Genomic DNA, 23,354 nt, shown 5'->3' on the forward strand with positions numbered 1-23,354 from the left:
GTCCAAGACTGGCACCACGCTCGTACCGCCTAATCTCGCTCCTCCCCACGCTGGGGAAGGGCCTGGAAAGATCAATGGCGAGAAGGCTCGCAGAGGAAGCGATTGATAAGGAAATCATTCCTAGGAATTACATTTGTACAGTGCCGAAAAGGGCGGTAACGGACCTGCTTATTGATCTGCGTAGAAAGATAGAGGAAGCCCAAGAATGGAAGAAGGTAACCTCAATCTTCACGTTCGACATCAAAGGAGCCTTTGATGCGGTCGACCCTGAGAGAATGTAACGCAGGATGGCGGAGAGCCTTTGGCCAACAAAATTGTGCAGATGGGTTAGAAGCTTCATGGAGGGAAGAGAGGCGAGCATCCATGCCGAAGACACAACTAAAACTCTCGTGGGAGACTCTCTCCCACAGGGCTCACCAATCTCCCCAGTGCTATATATGCTCTTCATGGCACCGCTCTATAAACACACCCCCCGCTACTGGGATATGCAGACGACGGGGCCCTGGTGGTCAGTGGACGATACTTCGCAGAAAATAGCAGTGCAATCGAAGTCATCATGAAGGAAGTGGTAGAGTGGACCACGCTCAACGGACTAGAAATAGACCAGGGAAAGCCAACGCTTCTGCACATCAAGGGCAGAAGGAGGATTGCAGGAAACCCATTCGTGACCGTGGAAGGTCTAGGTACGTACGAACCGATCCCGGCAAAAGAATCAATGAGATGGCTTGGACTGCACCTGGACTCGAGTCTTCTCTTCAACAAGAACATCGCACAGGTCATTGTGAGTGTCAACCGGTTGGCAAATGGCTTGAGGTATCTAGCCGGCTGCCACAAAGGAACAAACACAAAAAGCATGCTCACAGCGGTACGTGCCTGCGCCTTGAGCAAAGCGCTTTTCGTAGCGAGCACCTGGTCTGGGCTAGAGACAACGAAAGAGACAGCGGAGAAGCTGAACATCTCGGTTAGGAAGCGCCTCCGAGCAGCTCTCCCCATGTACCGTACGGCACCAAGGGAGTGCTTACACCACGCTGCAGGCGTTCCTCCTTTCGAACTCCTCCTGGAGGATGGAAAGAGGAGGGAAGCCATACGGCGGCACACGCTAGATGATAGACACATTTTGAGAGGGCCAAATTTCAACCCAGTGGTGGAGAGGCTATGTAAACTTCTGCCAGCGCAAATGGATAAACACACTAGGTTGGGGCCACTCTTAGAAGGACCAGACGAGACAAGACGAATCCTAAAAGCCTGGGCAGACAAGACACCAGGAAGGCTCGCCCGAGTGCTATGGGTCCCAGGACACATGGGCACTAAAGGCAATGAGCTAGCCGATGCTCAGGCCAAGTTAGGATGCCAGGGACTGGCAACAGAACACCGCTTCAGCCTCGCAGGAGCATGGAGATGGAGAAGAGACCGGTTACGTCTCGCCTACAAAGGGTGGTGGAAATAACAGAAAGGATACCGTCCACTTGGAACCGGCGTTCCCACCGAACCCCCCTTCCGCACCGCCCGCTACAAAGGGCTTACCAGAATAGAGCTGGGCCATATCCTCGCGGCTGAAACTGGCGATGGAGACTTCGACAAATACCACAAGCGATGGGGACACAGTTGCCCACTTGGATGCAGAGCCTGCAACCAAGCAAAGGAACGAGGCTATTGGTGCACTTGCAAGGCACTGCCTAGACCATGGAGCCAAAGGTTTGCGGACAAGCTCCTTGAACACACGAAAGCGACATGCTACGTCGCCAACGTGCTGCGCCGCAACCCTAGGCTCATCCAGGAGTCACAACAACCCGAGCCCGAGCTGAGCTGTCTGGACACCACGGAGGCAACCCCCCCCCTCAAGAGACGCGGAGAGGCAGGTCACTGCCACCGCAGACTACAGGGGAGTGATCACAACAAGAGAAGCCTAGGATGACACAACCAACCCCGAGACAGCAGGGCGGACCCTGTAAATACCCGCTAGGAAGCGGGCTCCGAAACAGAGAGTGTACCTAGTAGATATATAGCGGCAGACGGACTGGACCGCCGGGATTCTAGACGCTATGCCTGCCCCCCTAATCCACTGTCTCTTTGCACTTCGCTTCTATTTTTTGTTTATCTTCTCATTCTGTTATGCAGTGGCGGAGGAGATGAAGGTGAAAGATAGAGGGTAGATGATGTCGCCGGGGAGCTGAGCGAGTAAAATCAAGAGGTGTCGAGGAAGGATCCATTGGAACGCGCTAGGGACTTTCTTCCCGTCTACTAACCACAAGAAGATAATGATGATACTGGCATAGTGGGAAAGGACAAAACTGCTGTACTCCGCCGAGGCCTATCCCCCATGCCGAAAGCCAACGATATTTTAGAGTGGCTTCTATGTGAGTCATTGCAGAACGAGAAGAACAGGTAACCAATACTAAGACAGGTATACCCTTAGGCTCAAATTTTTGATCTTGGAAAGCTACAAGTGATACTTACAATCTATGCGCACCTATAAGATCTGGCCGACCGGTGGGGGATGAAATCCACCATACGCCTCTACTCGAAGCATGCTGTTGTGTTACCCGTAAACAATAGTAAGTAGACGCAAAGTAAAATATATCTACATACTTGCTATACATGCATGTACACACGTGCTTAAAGGTCAAGTGTTACCCTTACCCATTCGCAGAGCTACGCGCACCATCTGACCCGGGCTACCTAAACTATTCGATTAATTTCACACTATTGTTACAGTTTTCGTCCCTCCAAAAGCATTACCGTTTGTATTTGTGTGGCAAGCTTGGATGCGACTTGGCGGCTCCATTGTGAGAAGCTCTTTCAACTAGATCGGCGCGTCATATCAACCCCAACTGATGCCAAGAAATGAGAATGGCTTCTTACTACGACCTTTAGTTTCGTCTCGTTTGATATAAATCCTGTCGTGGCCTTTGGCATCAAGGAAGAGATATTTGTACTCAAAATCGTCGGCCTTAGGGCGTCGTGACATGTGAAGGTGTACAACTCCCATTGCTTTTGGGCCCTCCACCTAAATTCAAAAATGTTAGTATGGCAAGCAACAACTGGGCTATAGTTTGCGGTTGCAGCACGCTTACATAGAACTGCATGATGAGGTGTTCTACATCGCGTGAGTCTTTCTCAAGTGTTGATCTGCTTTTTGGTTAATAAATGCTCTTGAGACCTGAGAGTCATGCATTGAGTGAGCACTCACGAAATTGGCCGTGACCGTTGCCACTTGTTGGCTGTTGGCTCGCCATGCGCCCATATATCCTCAGGATCACCAAGAATGGCTATACATCTGGGATCCTTCTTGATTAATGAGACTGCTCTTGAGAACTGTGCGACTTTGCTCTCTGGCGCAAAGACCTCGTCAAAGAGAACGTATATAACGGCAGCCTAGGTCATATTAGCAACTATCTCGGCTCTCTCAAATTAGAAGGAGACATACAGTCAAGACCACGCCAGCTGCGACAACAGCGAAATTGAAGCTTTGCTGGGTAGCGCGAGACGTTTTCTCTCGGAGTGACAGTTTAGACCATGGAACTACACCGTCGTCATTGAAAGCAGTGACTAGGCGGCGACGTGGTTGCGGGTTTGTAGTTTGAGCTTGAGATTGAACAGAAGCCTGGGCTTGATGCTTTGGCTGAGATTTAGAACCCGATGTTGAAAATCCCAGAGAACTATGAGCTGCATTGTGCCGTGTGTTTGCGATAACCGGGCGCAAGGAGCTAGCAAGGGCCGTAGTAGTTAGCCGTTCCGTAATCTGACTCAAGCGGGGGCTGATCATGTTGCAACAACTATCGACAAATTCGGGCTACAATCGATATTAAGATTATAGTAAGAAAAAAAAGCAAATAAATCGAGAGGCTCTCTACATACAACGCTTCTTGGCTCTGGGCTTTGTGTGACACGCGCATTCAATGGGCCTGCAAAGCTTCTTGACAGTCGCTTCACCGCCCGGCAGAATGACCGTGCCCTGTAGCCCAATCAGGATTAGCGTTTCTTTTCATGCCACCTTAACTTCATTCAACTTCTATTCGATCAAGCCTCCTGAGAGCCGCAATCATTTGGCCCCCCATTACTCGACTGTTTTAGTCTTCCTTGTTTTTGAATCATTTTATCCTTTTTTTTGCTTGCTTTTATCCAAAATATTGCCTTGCCGTAATTCTTTTTTCTCTGCTCCTCATCTACAAGCTTAGAGATCACTTGTCGTAGGCTTCAAATCAACAAGTCCCCCTGTAACAGATACTAATACACAGTCTACCTTACCCCCTCCCCCTTTGACGCCACCTTTCCAAGCGACAAAATACCGGTCACAATGAGCGCCCTAGCATCGAAGCAACAGTCGATGAAAATATTCGAAAAGCTGAAGACGAAGCCTGCGAATAAGGTACATCGACCTGCCAATGACGACTCAACACATTGAACCATACGGCTAGCTAGCCAGTCGATGAGACATGATGTGAATTGCATGCTGATCAAATCACCGCCACTTTTAGATCTGCTTCGATTGTAGCCAGAAGAACCCGACATGGACCTCGGTGCCCTTTGGGATCTACCTTTGTCTCGACTGCTCTGCCAACCACCGTAACCTCGGTGTACATATTTCGTTTGTCCGCTCGACAAATCTCGATCGTACGTCCACGCAGCCGCGCAATAATCAATACTTTTTATCGTTGTCGACAATCGCTAACACTGGGTGTGTTTGCTACTACAGAGTGGCAATGGGATCAGCTACGTATGATGAAGGTTGGTGGCAATGAGTCGGCCACCAAGTTCTTCCAGCAGAATGGCGGCTCGGCTGCCCTCAACAGCAAGGACCCCAAGACCAAGTATCATTCTGCCGCGGCTTCGAAATACAAGGATGAACTCAAGCGCCGGGCTGCACGTGATGCTAAGGAGTATGCGAATGCTTTTCTTTTTATTTTGCCTCATTCGTGTAATCAGCTATATTAACTCGTTACTTCTCTATCTAGGTTCCCTTCTGAAGTTGTTCTCGATGCCGATGCCGACGCCGAAACCCCGAGTACTGAAGCTGACGATGACTTTTTCTCCTCTTGGGACAAACCAACTATCAAGAAGCCCACACCGCCCATTTCACGCACCAACACCCCGCCCGTCATTAGCCGCACCGCTTCTCCCATGAACAGAACCGGCTCGCCACTTGCTAAGCCCGATAGCGAAGCACCTAAACCTGCAGCCCGTGTCACTACTTCTGCCGCTTTGCGCAAGACTGGCCCTGCTCCCCGCAAGAATGTCTTGGGTGCCAAGAAGGTTGCTACCAAGCTTGGTGCTAAGAAGGTTGTAAGTGCCGATACCATTGACTTCGACGAGGCCGAGAAAAAGGCCAAGGAAGAAGCCGAGCGCATTGCCAAGCTTGGCTATGATCCCGAAGCCGAGGATGCGGCCATCGAAGCTGCCGCTGCCAAATCAACCAAAGCCGAGGCGTCTAATGTTCTGTCTCCGACTCCCACGAGCCCATCACGTGGCGGGTTTGGCTCTACTAGCTCCCGCGAAAAGTCTACTGCTGATACCGAGCGTCTTGGCATGGGTATTGCGAGATTAGGTTTCGGACAGGTTGGCATGAAGGCGGGTGCTGGTGGCAGCTCAGCAGCGGCGAAAAAGGGTACTGGTGGTTTTGGCTCTGTCGGCCCTATCAAGGCGAAACAGGCTGATGACAGCGACGACTTTGCGCGCAAGAAGTTTGGCGCACAAAAGGGCATCTCATCGGACGAGTTCTTCGGCAAGGGTGCCTACGACCCCTCGGCACAGAGCGAGGCTAAGTCGCGACTTCAGGGCTTTGAGGGTGCGACGGCAATTTCGTCCAATGCCTACTTTGGCCGGCCCGAGGACGAGGAAGACATGGCCGAGGACTACGGTGATCTGGAGAGTGTGGCCAAGGACTTTATCCGCCAGTTTGGCATCACAGCCGGCGACGATCTCGAGACGTTGACCAGCGCTCTTGGCGATGGTGCTGTCAAGCTGCAGGGTGCCATCCGGCAGTACTTGGGCAACTAAAGGGAGAAATGGTAGGAAACGCTATGACAGTCACGCCGGAATTTACAGTCCCCTTTTGTTTGCCCTTGATGTTTGTGTTTAGAGGTCGGATGATCCCACGAACAACTCCGATGCTAGTGTCTTTACCGTTTGTCTTTTTCTTTGCCTGAGCTGGACTCACTCGAACCACCAGAACAAAGCCGACCTGAGGTTCATTGATCCCCTATTTGCAGTCTTTTTGTTTTATATCTTTTTCTTTCTCCTTTTCTTCTAGTTCTGCTACTTTGTATCTTGTTTGGTCTTGCTGCTTGATTTCCTGTTTCTTGTCATGCAAAGCTGCACTAGCTTCCCTTCTCCGACTTCCCTTTCACTCTCCCTTATTGCACCCGCCTGAGCTTGTGTGTTCTGCTTTGATTTCCACCTGGTTGGCCGTGTCGACAGCACTTGACTACGCTGTTTTAGAAAGACGCTAGAAAATTTATTTGTTTGTAATTGACATGATTTATTTGGTTGATTCGCGTGATCTAATGTTGGTGAGATAGGGGAATTCGAGTCGAGAGTCCAAGTTGAATATACTCAACATTCTAGCCATACATATTGGAAAGGCAAGAAAAGAGCACCACAACTAGTCACAGGCTGATCACACACATACGAGAAGAGGGGAAAGGGGCTGGACAATCCTAAGCGACGAGTTAATTCCCTTGGCATTGCTAAAGCGCAAAAATAAAATACAAAAATTGAAAACACTTTAATGCCTTTCTCTGTAAGGCAGACAAACATGGCAATAGAGCGATTACCAGGTGGCTTAGATATCAAGCAAATACAAAGAAGGAAAATGAAAAAGTAAAAAAAAGACAAGGACACACAAGAAGAGGGGCGGGCAAGAGCCGGACAGACATTTACAACTTGGACACTAACTTGGCATTGTCCTTTAGTATCTGTGCTGCGTCTTGTACAAGCTCGTCAACTACCTCCTTAGCAGAGACTTCCTTGTCGACCACAGCCGCACACTTGCCCATGAGCCACGGGCGGTATTGGTCCAGGCTATCATCATCGGGGTCCTTCTCCTCGAGCTTCTCCTGGTCATGCTCAAAGGGGAGTTTACCCTTAGATGTCAGGTCCTTTATTTCCTGGGCGCGGTTGGTTTCCCAGTCAATGATGTAGGGGTTTTTACGCACGCGCAGTGGCCGGCCGGTGTAGATGAGAGTACGGATAGTATCAGTGTAGCCTGCAGTGCGCACTGCCTCCTTGTGCTCCTTAGGCGCACCAGCCTCCTTGGTTAGGATAAAGCGCGTGCCAACCCAGACTCCGGTAGCGCCCATAGCCAGCGATGCGGCTAGTAGCGGGCCGTTTGAGATGCCGCCAGCGGCAAGCACCTGTACGGGGCCACCGGTTATGGGCGACTTGTAGCCACGGCAGGCCTTGACACAGGCAGGGATCAGCACGGTGGTGGGCACATCGCCAGTGTGGCCACCGCCTTCACCGCCCTGGGCGCAGATAATGTCTACCCCAAGGTCCAGGCACTTTTGCACGTGCTTAGGGTGGCCGACCATGTTCATGTATAAAATGCCGGCTCCGTGAAGGCGATCGACGACGTGTTTGGGTGGGACTCCGACGGCGGAAACGAAGAGCTTCGTGCCGGACTCAATGAGCACATCAACAAGTCCATCGAGCTTGCCCTTGGTGTAATCATAGCTGCATGGGAGAGATGCGCTGTTAGCACAAGACACGACTAGCGATAACCGCAAAAGGAATCGGGGAGGGGGGGAGATGCTCACTTTGTTTTGCGCGCGTTTCCACCTACTTGAGGAAGCAGGAGATCAACACCAAACGGCGCATTCTTGTCGTCAAGGTGTTCCTTGAGCTCGGAAATTTGTTCTCTCAACATATCGGGGGTGTAGCCCATGCCACCGATCACACCAAGACCGCCAGCATTGGTCACGGCGGCTGCCAGCTTGGGGCCAGCAGCCACATTCATGCCAGCCAGCAGAATGGGATGCTTGATCTTGAAGACATCGGTAAGAGGAGTATGGATGAGTTCTGTTAGAGAGGCGAGAGGCTCGTTAGCAAGACATAGTAGACTAGACAAAGTCAAGGATGACAAGCGCATGGAGAAAAGGCCTTACGCGGAGATGCCATTGCGAGTATGATGGTTGTGTGTTTGAATAAATAGTCAGATGAAGAATATAGAGAAACAAGGAGGGTGAGAATCGCGAGTTTATTTAAACTATGCCGTTCCCCTGGAAAGCAGAAAGTAAGAAAGTGCCCTTATGATGCAAATCGGTCTAAAGAACCTAAAAAAGATGGCAAAAAAAACACGCAATGTTAGCCAGGGCAGGGGCAGTATTATATTAGCTGCTCGGTTTGTGCTTCTCCAAACAGCTTCACTCGGAGGGTAAAAGCCAAAGACAGTTAAACAAACCCATACCGACAACACATGCCCAGGCCAGGCAAACTAATTGAATATGCTTGAGCCGAACCGAGGCTTCACTTCTAAGCTGTCAAATGCAGGATAAAAGTGGGGCGGAATGCTCCTTTAGGCATGGCAATGACGCCCCTGTTTACATAGGCGGGCGGCAGGCAAGGTCATGTGATTCACATATTCCAGCCATTCCTTGAGTGAAGTTGACTCGATCAATGCTAATATCACAGAGCTATGCACCTGTGGTGATGTGCCTGTTTAACTGTCTTTTAGATTGCCATCAAGACTCGTATTATATGAACTGTTATTAATTGCACGTCGATTGCTCATCTACGTACATAGTACCCACAAATGGACACCATCTTGGCGGGGCCTCGGCTACCATTTCGACATCTGGACAACATAGGTGCCCTCTGTCTAAATTTACTATAGTTCACCGGCCGAGGCTGAGTTGCAATAGGAAGTCCCGTGACGCAACACTATGGAAAAAGTCCGGTCGTTTCCCCAACTTTTTGACAGGATGATGTAGTGGAGAAAGGAGTAGTTTCACATGACATAGTGCTGATTTAGGGTTCATGATATACACTTAGGGTATGTATATCCTCAAGTGTACAAGGGTTAAAATAGCTCTTCTAGTGGGCCCAGGTGACAACCCTACGCTTAATCCAATCTTTATCACAAGACGGTTGGTTCTAATCATGGTGTTTTGGCCATCCGGTCAAATTTGGCGTTCTTTTGAGGCCCAAATCATCACATCTCTAGCATGAGCCTCCGACGGTCTCTGAGTCTTCTCGCCCCCTGCAGAAATGTGCACCACCAGCAACGCTGCGTGCTGAGCACTAGTACACGTTTAATAAGCCCACAGCAATCATACTACTTGCAGAGATGCGGCTTTTTGCGGAAAAGAACCTTGGGCCAGGGTGACTCATGTGTGATACTAGAGCTGTCGCAGCAGCGGCGATATGCGTGCTGCGGAGGAGGATGTGGGAGCCCCAAGGCTGAAAATGCACAAGGTAAAACAACGGCTTATATTGCCTTGGGGAGCAACATGGGGGACCGGTTCGCCGAGATTGAGAGAGCATGCCGCGAGATGGAAAAAAGGGGAATTCGAGTGAAACGCACAAGCAGCCTATGGGAGACTGCTCCCATGTACGTCATAGACCAAGACCGGTTTGTGAACGGAGCTTGCGAGGTGAGTTTGTGGCTAATTGTGGACAGAGTGGCAGGGTGAATCAACGCTAAGACAAGCCGCAGGTCGAAACACATCTCGGGCCTATGGAGCTGTTGGATGCGCTCCAGGATATCGAGAACACCATGGGCCGGCACAAAGTAATTGATAAGGGCCCGCGAAACATCGATTTGGATATCTTGCTATACGGAGACCAGAAAATCCACAATGATCGACTTAGTGTGCCGCATATTGGGATCCGAGAGCGCGAATTTGTTCTCCGACCTTTGGCTGAGTGAGTACTGGACATCTTGGCGTTGGATTAAGTAACAGAGCATTTGTTGACTCATGGTCTAGGCTCATCCCCGACAAGCCCCTTTATCCAGAAAAGCCATGGAAATTGGTACAGGACTATCTGAACGACCTTCCCCTAGGTGAAAATCTATCTCCTCTGATACCGCTTTCGCCTACCATGGAGCCTATGTCTTCATTTAAAGCAACAAGAAGGACCCATGTGATGGGAATCCTAAACGTCACACCCGATTCATTTTCTGACGGCGGTGTAAATACCATTTCGTCATTGCCTGCTAGGATATCAAGTGCCATTGCTAGCGGCGCTACAATTCTTGACGTTGGCGGTCAATCAACCGCCCCCGGCACCCCCGAGGTTACAACTGACGAGGAGATTGCTCGTGTGCTCCCTGCCATCCATGCCATCCGCTCTCTACCTGAGGGTAAGTCTGTAGCTATAAGCATCGACACCTATCGCGCCGCAGTTGCCGAAGCTGCAGTCAAGGCTGGCGCGGACATCATCAATGACGTGTCTGCTGGACAGATGGATCCCAAGATGCTGCAAACAATGGCACGACTGGGGTGCACTGTGTGTCTAATGCACATGCGCGGGACACCTGCCACGATGCAGAACATGACTGACTATACCGCTAGTGGTGGTGTAGTGGGCGGAGTAGCTTCCGAGCTTGTGGCACGCGTACGCGCCGCCGAGGAGGCGGGCATACGTCGATGGCGCATAATCCTTGATCCAGGGTTGGGCTTTGCCAAGACGCCGCGGCAAAACATCCGGCTGCTCGGCGCGCTCAACGACCTACGCAGCTGGCCCGGGCTGGTTGGCCTGCCGTGGCTGGTAGGCGCAAGCCGGAAAGGGTTTGTGGGCCGGGCAACGGGAGTGAAGCATCCGGCAGAGCGGATCTGGGGCACGGCAGCTACGGTCGCTGCGGCTATCCAAGGAGGAGCTGATGTGGTACGCGTGCACGATGTGAAGCAAATGGCACAGGTTGCACGCATGGCAGACTGGATATGGAGATTGGTGGATAGCAAGAAAGAGAAGATCTGATGCCAAGGATGTTGCAGGGAGCTAAGGTGACCTATTTTACAATGGGACTACCTGCTTCGTGATGCCATTGGCGTGATGGTTAAAACGGGGTATTGCATAAGCATTTCTTTGTATATAGTTCATCTACGGCTACGGCATATGGTAGAAAGAAGATGCTGATTTCCATCGCTCTGGCACCATTCCGTCTGGGCTTGTGGTATTGACCACTTCTCGCTTTCCTTGTCTGACTGACTATGGTTATGAATTTGTAAATGACATTTTCAATCAAGGTTTCTAAAAAACTGCCTCAAATAAGAGAGCGGTCTTGCCTTCGCATGGGAATGATGGGTTTAACTTTGGGCTTTCTTCATCGATGAGACAGACAGAGCTGTTCTCTCTCTATCTCTACCGGAAAAGTGCATGAACAGGGGGCAAAGAATGGAGTATGTAGATCTGGATCAAACTAATACCTCCAGTCTTGTTTCTGATACTAACCGGGCTTATCGCCTATTTAACCAGGTAGGTACCGGCCATAAGACCAAAAGTAAATACACAGCCACAGTTTCAAACCTCAGTAAAATGGGCTTGCATTAGAGCCAGTATTCATCAACTTCAGCATGAGAACTGGGGGGACTAGGTGACATAAACCATTGCTAGTTCCGCAATCAAACAACAGGAACATCGACGCCAGCAACTGGACCTCAAGCTGAAGTAAAGTTTGATGTTGGACAGACCAATCTAGCGCTGTACAACGTTACACAACTACATCAATGATATCTTCGCTTTGACTTGGTGGTGAGGCTGGTAGTTTGAGAGGGGAGCTGGAAAGAGCGGTGGGCAAAAGAGCCAAGGCGAAAGCACCGCGAATACACGGGGTAAGTGAGAAGTAAAAATCAGAACTCACCCGCAGCAGTCCAGACTAAGAAATGTACCGACAGCTGCTCCAACAATCCTTTGCAAATTATTGGGTCTTCGGGCTTCGGCCGAGAGTGCTGGTATTCAGTTTCATTGATTGTGGACATCTTGAGCATTAAGGACAGAGAGGCAATCCTGTTGTCAAGTGAATTCCGCTGTGCTGTGCTGTGCATATGTTTGCTGTTCCAGAAAGGCAACAAAATAACCATGCTCTGGGGCATGAAGATTCTTCCTGGTCTCCCCTACCCTTCACCTTCACACTCTCCTTCTCTCGTCTCCTGATCTTGCCAGCGCATAGTCGCTTGTGAGGCGCAGAAACTTTAGGGGCTTGAAGAATGTCCCCGATTCTTTCTCTGGCATATGCACGACTGACAAAAAAAGAAGTCCTCGGACCTACCTAGTGACCCTATTGAAGATTTATGCCACGGCATTAATACGACAAAAGAACAGAGCCAGATGGGAGGCAAGCCAGAGCCCAGACCAAGCCGTGAAACAGCGGCACGGCTCGTATTGGTTACCACAAACGGTCGCATCAAGGCCATATTCTACGTTGATTTGTCTCTGGTCCACCCTCCCCCCCCACCTTTATGCTTGAGCTGGAGGCTACATTGCTTAGGAGCACTGAGGAGGGGAAGGAAAGAAAAAGCTCTTGCGTCTCGTGTGATGATGCCGCATATAACAAGACTTGGCCCTTGGGTTCGTACGTGCGGTGTGGTGCTGCTGGACTGGGCTGGGCTGGAGCTAGAAGCTTAAACCATACGTAGATCAAATCAGCTTCCACAAGGAAAAGAATCCTGCTAACCGGATCATCGGGCGGAAAAAGCCAGATTGTCCGACAAAAAGTAAAAAAAAAAGTCAAAGGGCGCCGGGCTGCACTTGTCCTGTCCTGTCTAGTTAAGCCAAGCCTGGAATGGAGGTCTGCTGGCCAGGTCAGGCAAGCCATATGGGCCGGGCCATATGGGAAAATGACGAGAGTATGGGAAAAAAGCGGCCAGGGCTACGACAGCTAGACAGAGAGGCACGGTAGAGACGCTCAGCTGGAAGGTTGCATAATCTATGCTGGTTGGGGTTTTCCGTGCTATGCTGTACTGTGCTACGCTACGATGGCTGTCGATTCATATGTCTTTGTACGTACATATGTGCATACACGTAGGCTGAATTGGCGTGTGTACGTATATTTGCATATGCACATACATATATATACACATGCCTGCGCCCGTAACCTGACATTATTGTCGCATCGTCGTCTCTGCTTGATCTTGGCCGAAGGGCATCCGCTGGGTCCGTATATGAGCAAATTAGACGGCCGCACCCGAATTTCCAACAAGCTTGTTCAAGAGGGAAATCAGGGAAAAAAGCAATAGAATAAAAGTAGGCATTTTCAGGACGAAGGCCAAAGAGAAGCATTCCAGAATTTGGCACAAACCATCACGACGAGAGCCAGGGCAAAGCCGAGCGCTTCCTTCAAAGCCCAGCCACAGCCCAACAAGAAATTGCCGATTGAGGCAATTTTGCAAAGGAATAGGTAGAGGAGAGAAAAAGAGAAAGCAAAGCCCGCGGAGCTAGCAAGCTCGCCCCTCTCGATGGCGCTGTTCCCTCGTCTCCATCTTTTTCTCTTTTTGTCCTTTTTTTTTCTCGCTTCCTCGCTTGCTTCCTTTCTCTCTGCCTTCCTCTCTTCCTGCTGTATCTCAATTTGCAATGGGGCTAGGGCTTTTAACACCGCAGAGAGGAGGGACGCTTTGACAGCGGGGATAGAGGAAAGCAGGTGGGCAATAGGCAGGGTGGGAAAATTGGGTCAAACATGATGGATAAGGAGCCTTTGGATTATCGTGAGGTCTGGGAGAGCCCGCTAAGATCCTGAGGCAGGGTTAGAAGCCAGAATCGCTTTCATCCATGATTTAGCAACATGGGTATTGGTCATCAACGGGGGGGGGGGGGATATTTTTGGCTGATATCCCTTGGAGAACTTGGGGAGGGGTGGAAGGAGAGAAGTCGAAGAAAATGCAAATAAGACCAGGAATTACGATAGAAAATGGAGAAGGCAAGTTTGTGATGGAAACAGACAGCAGCAAATAGTCAAGGTCGAGACCCCAGCAATAGTGTGGGGAGGATAAGGGCAGAAAGGAAAGGCGGTGTGTAGGGCAAATGTGGGGGTTACAGATAGAACAGAACAGGCTAACCCACAACTAAGCAGGGCAAGGCTGAAGAAAAAGACTTGACTCAGCAACAAGGAGAGATGCCTAAAAGAGGGAGGCACTGAGAAGGCTGGCGATAGCAGCCCAACCTGTAATGTTAGCCTTGTGCTGTGAGTGAAGATTCCACATCCAGACAGATAACCCTGCATCTGCGTACTAGCTCATCAGTAAGGATAAGTGAGATGCAGCAAAGGTGCAACCAATATGCAGCGTGCAGTTGCAGTCATGCTGGTCCCAGCTCCAACAGGAGACAAGAGGCGACGCGATACTGACTGGAGCTTGGCCTGGGCATTTGCCTAGATGCCCGGCGTCAACAAAGGCTCGAATAGGAATTCTTTCATCATAGTCTACGTGCTAGCTGCTGGCAGGGCCTGGAGAGACTTGGCCTAGTCTGCTTACTCGCATTTCTCATGTCTCATTTCTCGCGTTCTTACTTGTCCTGTCCTTAAATACAGCCTTCTCCGCCTTGTACTTGCGCATGTGTGTGCATGTGCGTGTGTGCGTGCGTGAGTGCAGATTGTGGTTGTATGCGTGCATAAGTTAGGTGTGTTTGTGGGTGGATTTCCCACTTCCTGGGATTGGATCGTCTCAGCCTTCGACTCCTTGCTTCAATTCTTCATGTCTCTTGCTCAGCATTTATCCATTTGCCTTTTCTATGGCTCGCTCACTCATTCTGTTAGTTGTCCTGTGCCCCGATCCATATATCTCTATCTTTTCCCCTCGTTTCCACGGCTTTCGATTTGTCGAATGAGCTTTGAGAAAGCTCGTCCCCTAAGCTACGCTGCGCTATATCGTCGCAGGTTTAGAGCCAAAATCATCAAGCAATGGTAGCCACGGCCAGTTAGGATTGCGTCTAGGGATTGAACGGAAGGCTGTTGGATCAGTACATGCGTACATGGCCATGACTAAACGAGCACATGAGTAGTATCTGAGCAGACATGTGGGTAATGTATTATGGGCCGGCCGCGGTGCATGTTTTACTTGATGGTAGGCAGCGCATTTCACTTGTCACATCTCATATTTTGCTTGTTTTCCCTTGCCACTGCACATCTTCCCAGGAGGTGTACCCCGCTGGTCTCTGTCTAAGGCTCTGTAATAAGGGCTCGGAAAAATCCCTCGACATTGTGCGCGTTGTTTGTCTGTCTCTCCCTTGCTCTATCACTGCCTTACTATCGCCCCGTTTTCTTGCGAGCCGAAGTATTCCAATTGCCCTCGGCAGCGATGATGGTTCGAGTTGGGACTATCGAATATTAAAAACCTAAAATGACTTTGCTGAGCCGTTCATTCCCTAGATAAGGCGGTGACATATAGTAAAACCAAACACCCAGCTTACTCTCCCGCTTAAGCCTAACGAGCCCATACAAAATCCACCAGGAGTAGGAAGTTGTGGGAACTGGCAAGGCAAGGATTGCAAGGCAAGACAAGGCAGGCAGAAACAGAGCAATAGCAGTCAGTAGTAAAGTGGTGCTATGGACATGCGGTCGTTCCGTGCCTGGTATGGTTTTATGTCTTGTTTGGTATACGAGCTTTTGGCTGCCTGCTATCTAGGGAAGAAAAGAAAACAGCCAAAGTAGGAGAAAACGACATCGCGTTCTAGAAGAATCTGCGAAGAATGCTACGTGGACAGGCAAGGGCGGTGATTACCGGGCCTCCTCCCTCCCTAGTTGGCGGCCTGTATGTGCACAGCTCCCTGTTTTGCTGATCTTGTATCCTATAACCTGTAGTAGTCCATAGTTCTACGTTAGTAGAGCTACACGGTGACACAGGCGTTACTCGGTGTAGTTGGCCGATGGTGACACAGTCCCTTGAGCGTTGAGAAGCCTAACTAGGTGCCAAAAAGGAGGGGCCAAAAGGCGTTTAGCGTGCTATCTACAGAGACCAGCCACCTAAATTTGGGCTAGGCCCTCCCCCCCTCTTCCCCCCCCCCCCCCGCTACCGGCCCTTTCTCCCCGGAGGGGTTGAGCATCATGCACTGTAACACTACCCTGTAACGTCTTAGTGTTAGCGCTTAGAGCACCTGTAACAGCTCTAGCCTTTAGGGTCTGGTCCACTACAACGCTCGGGAAATTAGTGCAAAACATCCCCTATCACCAGAAAGAGAGTCGACAGTGTTGTTTGATAGGGCAACAGCCTAGTCAAGTTGACTTGGCAGCATTTGATTGAAGGGCCTTGTTTCAAGGCGCATGGCTAATGGTTAAAGCCTCTGTTGAGTCCGGAACGAACCCAGTATATGTCGGGCCGGATCGCCAGGCCCCGCAACTTGGAAACACATACTGTACACTCGTAAGAAAACGCTTCCCAGGCTTCACCGCCAGTCTTTGGCGACTCGTGCTTATACAAAGGCTCTTTTTTTTGACGTCCCTCATACACACCCACTGTATTTGTCGCGCTAGCCCGGATATCGCCGTTCCCTTTGCACTGTTCGGCTCCCTCGTGCCCCTGCGCCTCCCCTCCGATAAAGCAAAGAAAAGAAACAACTCGAAAAATTGGCGAGCTTTGATGAAACAAGTTTGCTTCGTTGGCGGGCCACTCCTGTTATGGCCTTTTTTCCAACTGCGCGGTGAAGAGCCGTTGCCCTCTTTGCCTTCAGGTCCTGGGATGGACCTTGTTTAGTGGAGGAGGAAGTAGTAGAAAATAGGACGAAAAGATTTGTGTCATTTTCTTTTCTTTTCTCTTTCGACCGCTTTGCCTTTTTTGCTACAGGCTTCAGGATATCGTTCTTGTTCTAGCGATAGCCACCGAGGCCTGGCAGGAAGACTCCAGGAGACCTGGTTGCGGATGAGACAACTAACGATAGCGGAAAAAAAGGGCAAAGAGCGGCATGAGAATTTACGGTATCACCGGCTTTTGGCTAGCTAGTTAGATCTTGTGCATGTCTGTCTGACTAGCCAGACAATTCCTCAGCAGACGCCATGCAATGTATAGAATGCGCTAACAATCTAATTACGGTACTTACACATGTTCCTGTGTATGCTAAGAGATAGCATGTTACAGCGCAAGAGGCACGTGGTAGTACAATACTAGGTAAAGTACGGAGGAGAAAACGGTCACCGAGTCACGTGATACAAAGATATACTTCGCCTTTTTTCTCTACTCAACAAGAGCCTAAAACGAAGCTGACTGCTTATTTTGTTATATCTGTTTTATTATAACCATATTAACTATAACTAGCTAGTTAGCTAAGCTAGCTTTAATATTAAATATCATTTAATTCTTTTGCTGTCCAACCACAACAATGGCTAGTCGCCAGCCCTTTCAACAAATGTCCAACGTAACACGAACCCTCATCTGCTCTCTTCCGTCGTATGGCAGTGGTTTCCATATCGTTAATTTGCATGATCGAAAGCCCTGGGGGTGCGGGGAGGGGGGGGGGGGGGGGGCAAAGAAAAGGGGCCTTCCGTGGTGTGTAACGCCTTGCCTCCAGTCTAGCGCTCCAAAAAAAAAGAAGGGAAAAAAAAGCAAAGGCTGGGCTCTTAGTATTTCGAATGCTCTAGTCTTGCTTAGGCTATCTGACTAGCTACCAAAAGTGCTGCTTACCCTGCTTTAGCCTATAGTACAGGCTTCAGGGCCACTACTGCCGAGACCTGACTCCCTTCCTGCATCTTTCTTCCTCTAGTGGTATGCGTGAAGTTGCAGGGTCAAGGGCGGTTGGACAAACAGGCAGATGTGTGCAACATGGCCTTTTCTACCAACAAGACAACAGCTGCATGGGGAGGAGATTAACATTTGCACATGTGTACGTGTGGATGCACATACATGTAAAGAAAAAAAGCACTGGTGCCGGTGAAGGTAGATGGGACCCCCTCACTCGCACCTCGTATTGGCCACCCCATCTACCATCTCCAAGAGGCGTCTTTTACTAAGAAAGGAAGCACATACACTACGCATCACATCATAATACCGTGTTTATACGAAGTAGCTTAATGCCCTTTCTCCAGTAAAATCACGGCACTGCACACACATCAACCTCCAAGCCTGGACAACAACAACACCCATCACCATCCCACCGCTCCTTGAAAAGGCACTCCCTCCCTCATGATACGCTTTCTTTCGCCTTCCTTTCAACATGGATCTCGTCATTGCTAAATTTCAATCTTGTCTCACCGGTCTCGCCTTTTTTCCTTTTTGCGCAACTGATTGTTGTCTCATCCCCTTCTTCTTCTCTCCTTTTCTTGCATGTGTATGTATGCCCCCCATTTAATCCAGCATGTTAGCCTGATGAATAATAGCTATACTCTTGTTCCATCATGTGTACATACATATATATATATATAGATATATATATATTGCAAAGGATGGAGGGGTTAAAATGGATAAAATGCTGCTCAATAAAGTGAAAGAAGGACAAGCTGTTTAATTATATGTCAGAAGCAGTTATCAGAAATATAGGAGGCTGGACTTGGCTTCTTCATAGGAAGCAGGAAATTCTAAGCAAAGTCCTGCTGGCTGTCCACCTGTATGATGACTTCAGCCTTAATCTATATGCCGGGTTTAAATAAATGCAAATATGAAGCAGTATGATGAATTGGGTCTCGGCGACTGTAATATACAGCTGAGAAGTCGATTTGTCGTTCTCTAGACGTCAATTTACGGCAACATGCTGATGAATGAATCTTTTGCCAAGCAGTGAGTCGAAGACTCGAAAATAAGGTCAAATGCATCACAAGAGCTAGAATTAACAACTTCCCATTTCATGGTTCTCCTCATTCTCCCCATCTCCCTCCCTTTTTCTCCTCACAATGTAAAAAAAATAAAGAAAAAAAACTTCAAATGTCAACAGACCCTCCATCAGAAAACCCTCCCCCATAAAACCATAAAAACGCAGAGTCCTAGCCCCAGCTCTTGACCCCTCCCACATCGCCCTTGAAGAAACTCGGGAGTTGGGTTACCTTGGGGAAAAGGTCAGGGTCAAACTAAACAAGGCCAGGACAGGAGCACCAAGAAGAGCTAAAAAGCTAAAGCCTTTTTTTTTTTTCCTCAGTACCCTTCTGTTCTCTAGCGTCATTTCTCACAAGAATAAATAAATAAATAAAAAGACGACAAGCAGAGTTAAAACACAGAAGGAGGAATTGCTTCAAACGAAAAAAAAAAAAGAAAAAAAAAGCCAATCAAGCAAGAGACGGCGAGGGATAGACAAAAAAAAAAATCTTGCGAAAAGAAATGAAATTAAAAAAAAGAAAGAAAGAGAGAAGAAACAAGTCGAGTTGGAAACGAAGAAAAAAGAAAGCAGCGGCTGTTTAGTTGTGGTGAAATAATATCCCTCCTCTTTCTCTCTCTTCATCCTCCTTTTTCTCCTCTCCTCCTCAGGCCTCTTCAAGACATATTCATTCCAGACTGGCTCATCATCGTGGGGTAGCACCCATCTGACTTTGGCTTGCTCTCAAACTGGTTGTAGCGTCTATTCGCAACCATTGCGCCTGGATTGTACATGTTGGACAAGCCAGAAGGCTCGCTTCTCGGGCCCACAGGGTCGTATGGCCCGACCATTCCCGAGCCCATAGTATTATCGTTGTCATTGCGCTGCTGGTGGCTGAACATCTCGACTCCGTGCTTGTTTTCGTGTGATGACTCGTAAACTGTAGATGGGTAGTATTGGTAGCCGCGGCTGGTCTCAATGGCCTTGCTATCTTCAGCAGAAACCATGGCCTCCACAGGTATCGTGTGTTGGTGATGCGGTTGGTGGTGTCTAGTTGAGCTGTAAGGGATTGTACTGCGCCCATCGAAGCCGGTGCCGTACGTGTTTATCATGGGCCCGAAGCCAGGATCCATCATGTTGCCGTTGTGGTAGCCAGGCACGCCACCAGTACCGCTACCGGGGCCGCTGCTGGTACTGCCTCGTCTTTCTGATTGGTAATGACCCGGGGAACGCCCGCGCACAATCATCTTGGCCGACTTTCGATGTCCAACCTTGACGTACTTTTCATTGCCCTGCGTACCAACATTTGCCCACAGCTCAATCATTAGATGGTAGTATTGCTGAGCTGCTCGTCGTTTGCCATTGTTGGCAGTTGCTTGCTTGAACTGAATGCGCTCAAAAGTATGCTCCGTCTGAAAGCCTCCTGTGGGAGCCTGAGGATTGTTGAACGCTTCATTGTAGCTGCGGGGTTCATGGCTGGAGTAAAGGCCAAGCGGGTGGTGGTTAGAAGTTGGGCGAGGAGAAAGCGCAACCTTGACTGGTTTCATAACAGGGCCTTTATCACGCTTTGGGGTATGCTGCACAAGTTCGATAACGTGACCGTCATTTTCAGCAACAACTGCTGAAATGCACATGGCGAAGCCAATGACTTGCAATGGTTGCGACGTGTTGCTCTCCGTAAACTGGATGCTGCTGTTCATGGAGTACGGGCTCAGACCGTATGAGCAGACGCAGGAGAAGTAGTTGCGGCGGTAGCATGTCCATTCGCCTTCAGGAGACAGGAAGAATCCCTTGTCTATGCTGCCGCTTATGTCAACTTCTATGACTGTGTTGGGGTTGTCGCTGTATTGGAGGGTTCCATTGGCGATGAAGGGACCCAGTGGGGGATATTGTGGTTGGTTTTTCCCAGTATTATATTGTGAAGTTTCCATACTGACGGTTGAAGAGGGGTAAGTGCTAACAGGACTCGGAATAGGGGGCGAAATTGGAAGACGACGAGCAGTGCTGCTGGAAAACGAAGGCGACCGGGTCGAGTGTTCGGAAGGTCTTCGGTGGGACGGAGTTGCTGTAGAATATTGGTCTCTGATCTGAGGGCCTGGGTGCGGCAGAGTGGGTGTGCGATGAAGAACGCTTGAAGAAGAGGTGCTGTAAATTGTTGATGTAAGTGTCTAGGTCGTTGTAACGTGGAAGAAAAAAAAATCATATGCAGCTTAAGGAATGAATGGTAGGAAGTGAAGAAAAGAAAAAAAAATAGGAGAAGAGAAGCTCAAAATAATGTGGTTATTTTTTTTTCCAAAAAAAAAGGTTGAGCAAGACAAGTGAGGTTGTGGCAAGACATAGAACCGCCCGCATATAAATCACGATGATTGGGCGGATATCAGTTTGACTCGATTACTGGATTGGGTTGTTTGCTGGATGACGGGGGGCTTGAAGTATAGTGGAGGGGAAAAAAGAGAGAAGGGAATGCAGCAACGGTGGGCGAGTAGAAGAAAATACTGGGTAGACAGGTGGAGGAGTTTGAGGGCTCAAAAAGATGGGTATGCTTCGAGGATATGTACTTGGTATATGCACAAAGCAAGTAGATATGAAGAAATAGGTGGATAGCAAAAGTGACGAAGGATTCGCGAAGCCGTCAAGGATAGGTGAGGGAGAAGAAGTCAAAAAGCAGGGCAACATGTGAAGGGTTGAGGGAAGTTTAGAACACTAGTCATCATTGGGAGGGGGGAGTCAAGAAAGGCGAGTAGGATGACGACACTAAAGCGAAAGAAAATCGAGGAATAAAATGGGGAGAGAGAGAAGGAGGGGGGGGAAAACCAAACGAAACAAAGGGAAGAAAGAAAGTTGATCGCATGGTGGATGTTGTGGACTGGAATAAAAACAAAGAGGCTGATTGATAGGCATTGTCGTTCTGAGCAGGGTAATTTTCGGGCAATGCATGAAGAAGATTGTTGTTTCTTGGTCCAAGTTATGTGAATGTGCAGTGCATGTGGGGGAGAGGGTAAAAAGCAACAACTGGGTGACGTAGCTTTGACATTGTGTAGAGACGGGAAAATGGGAGCGTAAGATGATAGGTATCGGGTCAAGACAACTTACCTAGAGCGGGATCGCTGATCAAGGGGGGGGAAGACAGCAGAAGAAGGGTAGAAAGAAGCGCTGTCGGGTGGGTACTGCGATGAAGAACCAGTATAAAGTTCGTTGTGACTGACAGCTTCAATGCTCAGAGAAGAGGCGTCTTGAGTATATCTAATAATAGAGGATAGTGAAATGTTAGTAGACAAATCGAACCCCTAGAGACACAAATCGATTGAAATGAAGGCCGAGCTGCTGCAAGAGGTTTGATTTCATTGTACGGCATCGCCACACCGCACTGCTTGATGCACGATCCAGAGTAGTTTGTTTGCTTTGTGTTGCGCTGTGATTTGAAAACATGCAACACTGGAGGCCGGTAGACATAAAAGCTTATGGCACAGACTATATGAGCAGCGCGCAGACACTGCGTTGTCCACTACACATACAACAGGCCCCAACTAAGACGGCTGTTGTAGAGCGTATGACAGATAAACCAGGTGCGAGCTCACAAAGAGAAGCAACTTAGGATTGGGGTGACGAACACAGGTGGTGTTTAGCAGACACAAGCCAAAGCACTTAGTTGGGAAAGGGCTGGCTACACAAGACCACCTCACGGGCCGAAAAAAAAAGATGTTATGGGAGAGTGTGACAAGGCAGAAGGTACCGGCAGGATATTTGGAGTGAGATTGGGCTAAGAATGTGGCAAAGTGGATAAAAAGAACAAGGTTGAATGAGAAGGGGAATGGGAAAGGTGGTGGTGTGGTAGTTGTGGAACTTGAAGGCCAGACAAACAATAAGCTAAGCCAAGTTATTGAATGAATGACGATCGGAAGCAAGGCTACCAATTACGCCCATCGAAGAATCGACTATCAAGCAAGATAAGTTGAGCAGACAGACCGCAATTATCAAAGGGAAGAAAAAAGGCGGCCTGGCCACAAAGCTAAGAGCTAGAGAGCTAGAGCCAAAAAAAAAATAAAAAAAACAGCGCCGCTTGAGGGAGTAGTAGCCTATAGGCTTAGCTTCATTTCTTTCCCACCAAGGCCCAATTCACTCGCAAATAAACGTTGTGGGTGAATCACGATGCGTTGGCCCGATTGAGAAACTCTGGCGCTAGCCACCAGCTGCAGATTTTAAAGGGGAGCGATTAGAGGCAAGTGGACAATCATGTTCCAGAAAGACTAATCAGGGCAGAACGTGAGAAGCTTGAAGTTGGGAGGAAAGAAGAAAAAAAAAAAAGAGGGACAGACCGGAGCTGCCAGGATGGGGGTAGCAGGGCTATGAGGGAACACGGCGGATCAGGCCAGGTCAAATCATTGGGAGGGCTATACCATCAAGTAAATGAAGCCAAAATTGGGCGGGAAAAATACAGTCGCCTGTATTTGCTTCTCGGAAGCACACTTGTTGGGTTGTTTGGGTTATAGTGTAGCTTCTTTTTAGACTTTCTATGGCTGGAAGCCATGAATAAAAGCTCGTGGACTGACTTGACAATAACTTATGGAGCAAGCAAGCTAAGCTTGAGTTGCAGGGGTAAGAAAGAAGAGGGGCAAAATTGGAAGGTTATGGGAAGATGCAGGCAGGTAGGCAAAGCGCAAATTGAGGAGGGGGTGTAGTGAATAGAAGCTACGTGCACAAGGCAGCTTGAG

General features: G+C 49.1%; 6 protein-coding genes across 6 annotated transcripts; 3 read left to right on the forward strand and 3 right to left on the reverse strand.

Moving 5' to 3' along the window:
- Positions 1 to 556: 556 nt before the first annotated feature.
- HOO65_020898 (Vegetative incompatibility protein HET-E-1) lies at positions 557 to 1,447 on the forward strand (the record flags this gene model as incomplete). The annotated part of the gene is made up of 1 exon (XM_071000185.1): positions 557 to 1,447. The coding sequence occupies one exon, from the start codon at positions 557 to 559 to the stop codon at positions 1,445 to 1,447; it is 891 nt and encodes a 296-aa protein (XP_070861536.1).
- Positions 1,448 to 2,821: 1,374 nt separating this feature from the next.
- Positions 2,822 to 3,766, reverse strand: HOO65_020899 (Mitochondrial import inner membrane translocase subunit tim21; the record flags this gene model as incomplete). The annotated part of the gene is made up of 4 exons (XM_071006964.1): positions 2,822 to 3,007; positions 3,075 to 3,129; positions 3,191 to 3,375; positions 3,428 to 3,766. 4 exons carry the CDS (start codon positions 3,764 to 3,766, stop codon positions 2,822 to 2,824), a joined length of 765 nt encoding a protein of 254 aa, XP_070861537.1.
- Positions 3,767 to 4,297: 531 nt separating this feature from the next.
- HOO65_020900 (ADP-ribosylation factor GTPase-activating protein glo3) lies at positions 4,298 to 5,997 on the forward strand (the record flags this gene model as incomplete). The annotated part of the gene is made up of 4 exons (XM_071006672.1): positions 4,298 to 4,369; positions 4,479 to 4,614; positions 4,697 to 4,880; positions 4,956 to 5,997. 4 exons carry the CDS (start codon positions 4,298 to 4,300, stop codon positions 5,995 to 5,997), a joined length of 1,434 nt encoding a protein of 477 aa, XP_070861538.1.
- Positions 5,998 to 6,875: 878 nt separating this feature from the next.
- HOO65_020901 (putative nitronate monooxygenase) lies at positions 6,876 to 8,115 on the reverse strand (the record flags this gene model as incomplete). The annotated part of the gene is made up of 3 exons (XM_071006838.1): positions 6,876 to 7,671; positions 7,755 to 8,016; positions 8,103 to 8,115. 3 exons carry the CDS (start codon positions 8,113 to 8,115, stop codon positions 6,876 to 6,878), a joined length of 1,071 nt encoding a protein of 356 aa, XP_070861539.1.
- Positions 8,116 to 9,446: 1,331 nt separating this feature from the next.
- On the forward strand, positions 9,447 to 10,917 carry HOO65_020902 (Dihydropteroate synthase; the record flags this gene model as incomplete). Its single annotated transcript, XM_071006745.1, has 3 exons — positions 9,447 to 9,590; positions 9,653 to 9,861; positions 9,924 to 10,917. The coding sequence occupies 3 exons, from the start codon at positions 9,447 to 9,449 to the stop codon at positions 10,915 to 10,917; spliced, it is 1,347 nt and encodes a 448-aa protein (XP_070861540.1).
- An 8,402-nt stretch (positions 10,918 to 19,319) lies between these two features.
- HOO65_020903 (Meiosis-specific transcription factor NDT80) lies at positions 19,320 to 20,573 on the reverse strand (the record flags this gene model as incomplete). Its single annotated transcript, XM_071000186.1, has 1 exon — positions 19,320 to 20,573. The coding sequence occupies one exon, from the start codon at positions 20,571 to 20,573 to the stop codon at positions 19,320 to 19,322; it is 1,254 nt and encodes a 417-aa protein (XP_070861541.1).
- Positions 20,574 to 23,354: the final 2,781 nt, after the last annotated feature.

The sequence above is a fragment of the Ceratocystis lukuohia genome (genome assembly GCF_044167205.1).
Source record: "Ceratocystis lukuohia strain C4212 chromosome Unknown Supercontig2_pilon, whole genome shotgun sequence".
Classification (NCBI taxonomy): Eukaryota; Fungi; Ascomycota; class Sordariomycetes; order Microascales; family Ceratocystidaceae; genus Ceratocystis; species Ceratocystis lukuohia.